This window comes from Chelon labrosus, assembly GCF_963514085.1.
Source record: "Chelon labrosus genome assembly, chromosome: 7".
NCBI lineage: Eukaryota > Metazoa > Chordata > Actinopteri > Mugiliformes > Mugilidae > Chelon > Chelon labrosus.
This window is the reverse complement of record NC_140343.1, coordinates 28,646,392-28,656,316: the sequence shown is the minus strand read 5'-3', so window position 1 is coordinate 28,656,316 and position 9,925 is coordinate 28,646,392. Positions and strand designations below refer to the sequence as shown.

Genomic DNA, 9,925 nt, shown 5'->3' with positions numbered 1-9,925 from the left:
CTCTCCTATCATCAAGATCTTGGTGAAAAATGAATGCAACACTGGATGGAAATAAATCTTGTTACATTGCAGAAGCTTATCAAAACAATGCCACAGAGAATGGAGGCTGTAATCAAAGCTAAAGGTGGTCCAACGAAATGTGTGTGTGACCTATTTTTTGGTGGTGACTTTTTTTTATTTATTTTTTGGCCAGGCAGTGTATAAAGGACTCTCATATGCATCTGGTGTAAAGAGAAGCCAGTGTTATGACCAGCTTGGATAATAGTGTTTGAAAGGTCAGACCACAGAAGAAAAACATTACTGTTGTTGGATGACAAAAGCACTTGAATTCATCAATATTACACAGTGTAAATATGAGTCTAGAGCAGGGGTCTTCAACGTTTTCCAGGTCAAGGACCCCCAAACTGATGGAGATGGAGCGGGGACCCCCTACTTATGTATATGTGTATTTAAAGACATTTAAATTCATGGAAAAATAAAATTGCGACCCCTCCTGCAGTACCTCCACGGACCTCCTAGGGGTCACGGACAACCTGGTGAAGACCTCTGATCTAGAGTCTAAATAAGTTTTCCTGTCATTTAAATATCTGTGAATACTTGATTGTTGACAATAAGAAAATAAACTGCCATCTTTGTTGAAATCAGCTGTCCGTAGCCAGTGTGTTGGGTACATTTACTTGTCATCGTACTTCAAAATCTAAACTTTAACTGACTAATTACATAGTATAACGTGATGAGTACAATATCAATGGGGTGCAGAAACAGAGGTATCATTATTTGCAGTACTGACAGTGCAGCTGACAAGAGAACGTTTTGCAAGTACTGACATTTATGATGGTCACAAGCTACCGTATCTCTATTGAAAAGATGAGGATAGGAAGTGCTTTTCACAAATACGGAACTAGTTCCCAACAAATGTAGATGACACAACAGTCAAATGAGACTAAAAAGTTCTTGTGTTTACAAAATTATAATGAAGATTTCCTAGATCATGTCATTTCACATTCCAGCGTCAATATAAATCCACTAAGATAAACACATTAATAAAAAAAGTGATAAGAATTTACATTCATATTGACGTAAGAGTGGCCAACATCATACATCATCTGCTACGAACCTAACTGCAACATTTACTATAAAGAAATGCTGTTCATATTAAAACTAAAGACACATACTACATTTATTCGGTTTCACCCACTCAGTTATTGCATTGAGAGCAACGGCAGCACCAAATCTGACAATTATCAGTGATATCAAGTTAACATGATAAAATAACCTCAACATTCAGGACGAGCCACAATGCAATACCAGGACATGTGATTTGTTGTTTTGTTGCACATCTGCACTGAAAAAGTAGAGCGACATGCAAAACACAACATATGTCTGCAGTACAATATAAATAAATAATATATCACATACTAAAACAGTAAGCTGATAAAAAAAGAAACAATTTTCTCTCAGTCGCATCGTTCACAAGTAGCTAACCACAACTCTTGTTTGGCAGCTAGTATCTATCTGCAAGTAATCAAATTTATCTGTAATGGACACGAACAATAATTCAAATGATGAAAGTTTTTGGCTTCATATAGAGCTGTTCTTTTCTCGTGTGAGGGTCCGGCTACTGTTGTCTTCGCTGTCATCCCACTGTTTGTGCTGGACTAGAACATTTCCACTGAAGATGCTTGATTCTTCAACACGTCCTGTCCCTTTCTTTGGTTTTGTTGTGCTGCGAATCACATTTCACAATGACGGACAAACTATAACGGCATTCATATGGATACACAGTATAAAGATTTTTGCACTTTCAGAAATCACAGTACAAATAAAGACACTGTACCTGTTTTCAGGGATAAGGCAAAGTGTGCGGTACAGGTCAGCTGTGGAAGGTGACGTGAGCGGGACACATCTGGGTGTGGGGGAGGGTGTGCCTGAATGGCAATTGATGCGTTTTTCTGTAGTTGCTTTTGCCTCTGTTTCAGTTGCTAACAAGACAAGATCAAGAATTAATGATCTCTATCAATAAAAACACAACTGGGAAAATGTATCCATACTGTAACTGTATACTGCAACTTTTAAACCAGTTTTAACTGACTATTTTCAATTAAGTGGACTGAAGTAATTTCAGCTACAGATAATTCAGTCTGAATCTTCCATTAGACTCAGGATTACAGGATTACAGGACACTTGTAAAGACACTGAGCAGACATTGGGAAACACTACATCTATAGCTTTTATCCCAGTAGTTGTTCTGCCCAAAATATTAGTCACCATTGCCTTGAGGTGATATCAGTAAAGGAATAACAAAGAATTACACACTCACATATTAAAAAGGCACTTTTAGACTTTGATAGCAGGGGTTTCTTTGAATCTGCAAATGGACTCAAGTTCAAAAACTGGTCTTTGAGCCATGTTGCACGATCCTCCTCAAAGGCCTTCCTCTGTAAGACAAAAGACAAGTAGTTTCATAACAAACTAAGCACCTAAAATGCAGCTGTTTAATCATGTTACTTCTTTGAATTACATTTTATGTTTATTTTTAAATCACCTCATGGCTCAGTCTAATAGCTGCTTCAGTGAAGTTACTCCTCTCCCTCTCGAACATCCTTCTCTGTTCCTCTAAGGTCTTCCAATCCTCTCTGAGGCGCTCCTTCTCCTGCAGCATGTAGCAGTCACTGAGCAGGGATGTGGTCTCCTCATCACATGAAGAGCTTAGCTGCTGCTACAAGATAAGTGTGAACAGGCATGGTCTGGTTCAGCCACAGTTTTTTCAGGGAAGCATTATGAACAGTTTTGTCCCATACACAAACCAGGTTTAACACAGGCACTCAGTGTAGCATTAGATTGAGGAGACATCTACTCTTTTATGGATAAACACAGATAAGAACCGAAGCTTAAAGACCAACTAACCTTTAACCGTCTAACCTTTGCAAATGGCAGTTTGAATGTACATGTGCTGATATTCCCTTACCTGTAGAAGCTGCTGTTGTGTGTGAATAAAGTCTTTGCACTGCTGGATCTCCAGCTTTAGTCTGTCCATTTCCTCCTCATGGGTCTCTCGAGGAACAACGTCAGTGTTTTTACTCTCACCAATCTGAGCCAAAGATACTAAACAAAAAGTCCAAAGTACATATAAAGTACATCTTCTGTGTACTGAGCTTAACAGGAAGTAAAGGAGCGTATACACAGGGAGAGACCAGCAACAATGTGGTGACAAGAGATCATTGAATTTTAATGAAAATGAGGGACCCGAAGTGGGCTGGTATCAAGCTACACTAACCTCAATCCACACTGATGGTATTAGGTGAAGCCAGATGGAGTGGTGGTAGGACTGACAGTATTTTCTTTTCAAACCGAGAGAGGTGATGAAAAGAAGAGTTGGCTCCATCAATAGATTAGCAGTATTTTTGTGTTCTACTTGTTTTAATCTGACACATTTGGAGTGGGGAATATGTTTGTGCAGTCCTTCACTATTGCTACCCTCACTCAAAATGTTGTCTAATGATCTCCTCTCACAAAGCTTATTCATGTAACAAAGTAAAACAGTGACAGAATGACATGTCAAGACTACCTTGGCTGTCCAGTCTTTCAACATGGCTCTTGAGTCTTCTCCACTGGAGACGAATACTGTTGGTTAGTTTCTCCCGGGCATGAACACAATGTAGCTCTACACTTTCCTTACTGGAATCAAACGCCTCTTCCTCTTCTTCCTCTGAGGCGGCCTGAAATGAGGGTGAATATATTTTTCAATGTTCTGATACTTAATCTTAATCTAGATAACTTGTCTAAATGTTAAAATACCAGATGGAAAAAAGTGGTTAAATAAATGTATATTTGTCTCTACCCAGCTGACCTCAAGCAGATGGGTCCCCCATATGAGCTGCTCAAAGTTGTTAAAAAGGAGTTTTTCCTTGCCTCGTCACATTCCTGCTTGCTCCTGGGGTTTCAGGCCATTTGTATTGACAATTTGTATTTTTACTGACGCTATATAAATAAAATTGAATTTAATAAAATTGAATTGAATGTTAGATCCTAAATACTTACAGATTCAAAACTCTACACCAATCAGGCATAACATTATGACCACCTTCCTAACATTGTGTAGCTCTCCTTTGTCCCTCCAAAACAGCTGTGACTCATCAGAGAATGGACATGGGCCTTCTGAGGGTGTCCTGTGGTGTCTGGTAACAGAATGTAGTTAATGTTGGGTCCTATGGGTTGAGGGGATCATCCCACAGATACTTGATCAGTTTGGGATCTAGTGAATTTGGAGGCCAGGTCAACACCTTGTGCTGTTCTTCATGTTTTTTTTAATTTGTTCATAAAGCTTTTTTGTGTGTGTCTGTGTCAGGCTGCATCCTGCTGGGGATGGCTGCTGCCATCAAGGAGTGTCATTGGTATAGGGTGGGGGTGTCTGGTCTGATCTAGGTGGGTGGTACGTGTCTAAGTAAGATCTACATGGATGACAGGTCCAGAAGTTTTCCAGCAGAACATTGAATTGTCACAAGATGGTCAATGTTATTTACATCTCCTGTCATTGTTTTAATGTTGTGGCTGATCGGTGTTGTTGCTTGGGATTTGTGGTGAATATAAAGAAAGGGAAATTACCTGTCCATCCTGTATGTTGCCATGTTCATGTCTGTTGCCTTTGAGAGCAGATTTTCTTGAACTCAGAATGGACACCATGTCTTTTTTCATCTGCTGCAACACTTTCCCCAGCTCTGTGTTTTCCAGTACAAGCTCCCTCTGTCGGGTGTCGTAGTCACTCAGCAAAGTCTTATACATCTCACCCTCATGCCTTAATTGAGAAACACAAATGTTTGTTTTTATTCATCAGTTACAGACATATTGCCCCATTTATCAAGTGGGGCAATAAGTTAGCTCCCAAGATGACCCAACAATGATTTACGCTGCCAAAAATGCAGTTTGGAATCTCACACAAGAAGCTCTTCTGCTCCTTTTCTAGGTGACAGAGTAAGGTAACTAAAGTGTAATCATACTGTTTCTTCCTCCTGTATTCCTGCAGGTTCTTGTTTAGCAAACGTGTGTCTTTTAGTACAGAGTCAAGCCATAGAGTTAAACTTACTTTGCCTCTGTCTTCTCTGTTTTCCAAAGACTTCTCTTCCCATCAGCTCTCCCAATGCTGTTTAATACATCAATGGCTGGAAAGCAAGAATAACAAAATGCAGAAAATAAAAAATCCAAGTCTCAAATAGGCATGTGGATTTTCACCTTTTAACCATAAGAGAGTTTCCATTTTACCTTGTTTCTTCTCTTTTTTATCCACCAGAAGTTGATTCAATCGCTCCTTCAGTTTGTTAAATTCTCTTTCCTTCCTTTTCATCTCATGATTGTACTGACTGGCCCGGCTTGCAATTATGTTCTGAAGTTTTTGCACCTGCCGAGGTGGAAATAAGTTGTCACTTCTCAAAAGAGAGATTTGTTTCCGCTTTGTCTGTGGCACTAATTCTTAATAAATACCTCCTCTTTTTCATTTTTCAGGCAGTTCTGCAAACTCTTCACTTTCAGCTGTAGCTGTCGTTCTCTCTCAAGAAGTCCTGTGTTTTCTCTTTTAGAAAGTTCAAGCTGTTCCTACAAAATACCATGGACAGAGTGACTAATAGAAAACTAATTTTTGCAAATTTTAACAGTCAAATGGAATTTAATATAATGTGGAATTATTTTTCAGACATCAGAGGAAGAAGCAAAATCCTTTAGTTTTAGTTGTACTTAAGTATAATTGTTGTACCTTGAAGTTTCAATTTAGCAAACAGAGTTTCTATCACTAAAGACTATGTTGTTTGTAATTCTTATTACAGGAATCACTAGGTGAATTTCTGTACCTTTAGTCGAGTGGTGGTGAGCTGCAGGTGGTCCACATTGCTGTTGGTCTTCAGCTGTTCCAATTCCATGTTTTCTAGGGTTCTCAGGCCCCTGCGGTGCAACTGAATCAGGTCATACATGCAATTTAGCACAGCCACAATATTTAGCTCTGAGCTGTCGGTTGACTCTGTCCAAACTGGTGGGAGGCCAAGGGATGACACCTCCTGAAAAAAAAGACAGGAAAAAAAGTGAAAAAAGGATGTGGGTGACCATTTACACAGTGCATTCTTTATCACTGAAAAGTACCTGAAAATAAGCTGTCTCATAAGGTTTGTTTAAAAATTAGTTAGATGATATTTTAGCTTTTCAATAAAAAAAATTTAATGTAAAAAAAGGACACACTATATTTCATTACAGCACATTTGACTTCTAGGTACATGCTTTTACAACAAATACGTTAATACTACATCAGAGACATACATAAGACCAACCTGATTGATATGTGATAGACATTCTTTCACGTTGTGCTCGGTACAGAAAGTACTGAACATGTAGGAACTTCTGTGCAGTGGCAGCGATGACTGGCTAAACTGCCTCATGGGGGATGCCCTACATTCAGCAGCGCTGCTGTGACTCTCTTTGACTTATGGGAAAGAAAAAATCATGTCAAAAATATATTGTGCTATATTAATTTTATAATAATATCACAAAAGGAAAGCTTTACATCAAAAGTCAAATGTTAAAGGAATCAAGGTTATTCTTGGCACAAAAGCTAAGAATAGCATTCGTCTGTCATTTGTTACTTTGTTACTTGACCTATTCTTTATTAATTAAAAAATCCAGCACTTACAACTGTGGACAGAACACAGCAGTTAATCTAATGCCACTCTAAACACATAATAATATTACAAAATATAAGTATAAGTAGTCAACAGTGATTGAGCAAATTCCCATGTCTTCAAAGATGTCAACATCTAAACTCACCCAGTGAGGACTCTGGCATTGTTGCAGTGCAGCCTTCAGGCTACGTGTCTGGATCATCTACCGCATGTGCAGGATACGAAAAGCTGTCCACAAGATCCACCTACGCAGTCTGCTCCTAAAATAGACAGTCAGATTAGCAGTGGCCTTTCAACAATGTCTGGATTACAAGGCATCAGGAGTGCACATGCAGTGGTAAGAGAAGGAAACATGAAGCAACCCAAATAACTATTTAGGAGTTATCACTGGCATCAAACTGAGCGTACAAGAAATTACAGATCCTTTAAAATCCTATAATGGATGAGTGTTAATTTTGAGAGTCTTTTACAGTTGTTGTATTGACATTGTTGTTGTATAACACCACTGTCACTACAGAGTATTTTACAGGTTACAGGTTGGGAACAGACAGCCATCTTATCTCAATGTGCTAATCAGCTGATCAGACTAATCCCAGCTAACCACCATGGTGATTTGTCTGTGAATACATAAAATGAAAAATGTGGATGTAAACTATGTTACGCCTGTCAGAAAAAATTGTTTTAAATAAATATATTGCACACTGATAGTACTTAAAATGCATAGCATCATTTACATTTAATCTTAAAACCACAGCTACCAGAGGATGAGAATATCTGGTAGATCTGAAATCTGCTCCTAAAAACATTTTTTGTGAAGTAAATTTGAGGATTTTCTTATCCTTTCTGGTTACCAGAAGGTGTATGTCATTACTTCAGGGGATCTACCATTGGGTTTCGGTGATACTTAATCAGTCTGGTATAACAGATGGCAAACCTGCAGCCACAAAGCTTGATGAGACTGGGCCCAGCTTAGACTGCTCAACAAGTGTTAACCTTTAATTCATTTAGTCGACTCCTCGTTTACAAATAGTAATTTGACAATGACAGAATGGATTTTCTGCTGCATGGTCACTCAGGTGCATGTGTTGTTATATATTTTTCGTTTTATTTTGCGATTTCAAACCACATTCTCAACCACCACCATATTTGATATTGAGATAAATTAACACTTCGTGCATCCATATATAAATACTTCCACATTTGTCTATGCCTCTGTCACACTGTAAATGAGGTGGAGAACAGTAGACACATGTTAGTAAAGCACAGCACGGTTCAACAGCATACACCTGACCTCTGTAAGATTAACACGAACTAAACATTATGAAGTTCTTATGAAAGTGTACCTAAGGCTCTGGCAAATAAAGCTAGACAAGTCAAATTAATGTCGCACTTTCTATACAAAGAGTTTTATGTTTCCATTTACTTTTAAGAGTCTCGTTGCTTGGTCAGGCCACAAAGCAGTGTGAAAACGGTGACTTTAGTGACACAAGTCAGTGTTTTTACAACATATTAGCTAGCTCACTTCTAAGCATTCTGGTAGTTGCGCATGCGAAAGAAAAGCTAGCAGGGTTACGCTATTTTAGCTAACGACTATTTAACGTTAATTTAACTGTAAGTTAAGCTTCGCGTAGACACAACAAAATGACAATACACGTTGTGTTGTGTTTCGTTGCTGAATAAAACAAAACAAAGCAACAGATATTTTGTCTGTTTAGCAGCGCTACCTCCTCAAACAATCCGACATCGATGCCGAACTACAAACACGGGTCCTAACAATGGACGTTTTACATGTTCACTTTATCAAGAAATCAATGACATTTTATTTTTTTTCCCGAGTACTCACTTAAAGCTGACGTTTGAAATGTGGAATTTCTCAACCGCTGCTTGCAACAAGACCATGTCGGTCCCAATGACAGTACACACCACTGCAAGCCAACCAAACTCAACGCTAATTGGCTCACTGGTTGTCTAGCAACCGAACACGGCTCACTACGATTGGCTGTTGGCGTTAGGGTTCTCCAAATGTTCGTAAGAGGCAATTCATTTTTAAAATGGGCTTTTAATTATGCAAGAGTTTAATATAAAAACATACCTAAAGAATATGCAGATAACGCGAGATGTCAGGTTTTTCTATTTAATATATACAGCATTGATTTTGTGCAATTTGTGATAGCTGTGATGTTTGGATATTTATCAGCATCAAGGAGAAATCAGCATTTACTGTACTGTAATATTGAGTTGTGAGTTCAGAAATACAAGACAAAATCAGTTAAAGACAAAAAATAAGGAGCAAGATATCCAGAATGTCAAAAGTTTCAGTTGATAACATGATATAATGTGGTGAAAGCATGCACTGCAGTGTATTCAGCAGTAGTCAGATAAATGCACCACAATAATGAACCATATGGAGTGACTTTAATGCATATAAGAACAATACTATTAAAGCACTTAGTACAATGCACAGTAAGCGATGCCACAGAAGACGATCACAAAAGTGGTGTTTGTGTGTATTAAATCCCTGCAGCATTAACAAGGACTGCCGATTCAAAGCAAATTTCTGAGTAGCTCTAATGGAAGAGTTACGTTTCAAGTTACGTAAATGTTTAGGAAACGTATAAGAGCAGGCGTTCATCTTTTCATGGCAGAAAAAGGGCAGGTGGTGCAACCAATATTAGCAGTTTTATTTTATTTTGAGCCGCACCAGTGAGCAAACATGTGCCATTCTGCAGCCTTATATGGTAAAATAAAATGTAAAACAGCTGTTATCAAGTTTATTAACTGCACTTGAGCTTTTCTTGCTAATGGCACATATTGTCCATTGTTCTGAAATGTGAGGGTTTTACTTATATGTAAGTTTCAGGCAGTGAAAAACGTAAATAAAAACTACACATCCAAACAAAGTTACATGGGAGTAAAATAACAATAACTATAAAAATAAGCATTTCCTCAACTGGCATGTTTCTCTGCATATATATTTTAAGTGAAAAAATAATACGTGACTATGTCCTGTGAAATCCTATTACAAAAAATTTAGATCATTGACAATTTCTCCGTATTTCCGCAAATGATTATCATCTAGCTTTAACTGAACTATGATAATGTCATGCTCATTTGGAAAATTCACAGATAGTATATACTGTATTTTTATCCTACTCTTGTTTCTGCACATTTATCCCCAAAAAGTAGCTCACATGGACACAATTTGACTCCACAACATGAAGCCTAACCTATGTTTACATTTTAGGACATAATCAGGTCTAGTCACT

The 9,925-nt window shown here is 38.1% G+C and overlaps 1 protein-coding gene across 3 annotated transcripts; it reads right to left on the bottom strand.

Annotated features, from left to right (window-relative positions):
- Positions 1 to 23: 23 nt before the first annotated feature.
- LOC311490329 (afadin- and alpha-actinin-binding protein-like) lies at positions 24 to 8,037 on the bottom strand. 3 transcript variants are annotated; one of them, XM_084547768.1, is made up of 13 exons: positions 6,805 to 8,037; positions 6,312 to 6,463; positions 5,841 to 6,044; positions 5,479 to 5,589; positions 5,260 to 5,395; positions 5,084 to 5,159; positions 4,606 to 4,795; positions 3,569 to 3,719; positions 2,969 to 3,105; positions 2,546 to 2,719; positions 2,321 to 2,438; positions 1,838 to 1,982; positions 24 to 1,726 (listed from the first exon to the last, which is right to left on the bottom strand). In XM_084547768.1, exons 1-13 carry the CDS (start codon positions 6,821 to 6,823, stop codon positions 1,582 to 1,584), a joined length of 1,758 nt encoding a protein of 585 aa, XP_084403894.1. In that variant the 5' UTR covers positions 6,824 to 8,037; the 3' UTR covers positions 24 to 1,581. The 3 variants fall into 3 exon arrangements, with proteins under 3 accessions (XP_084403894.1, XP_084403895.1, XP_084403896.1); XM_084547769.1 differs by having other exon boundaries at positions 2,546 to 2,716; XM_084547770.1 differs by having other exon boundaries at positions 1,656 to 1,982; positions 2,336 to 2,438.
- Between the last annotated feature and the right edge of the window lie 1,888 nt (positions 8,038 to 9,925).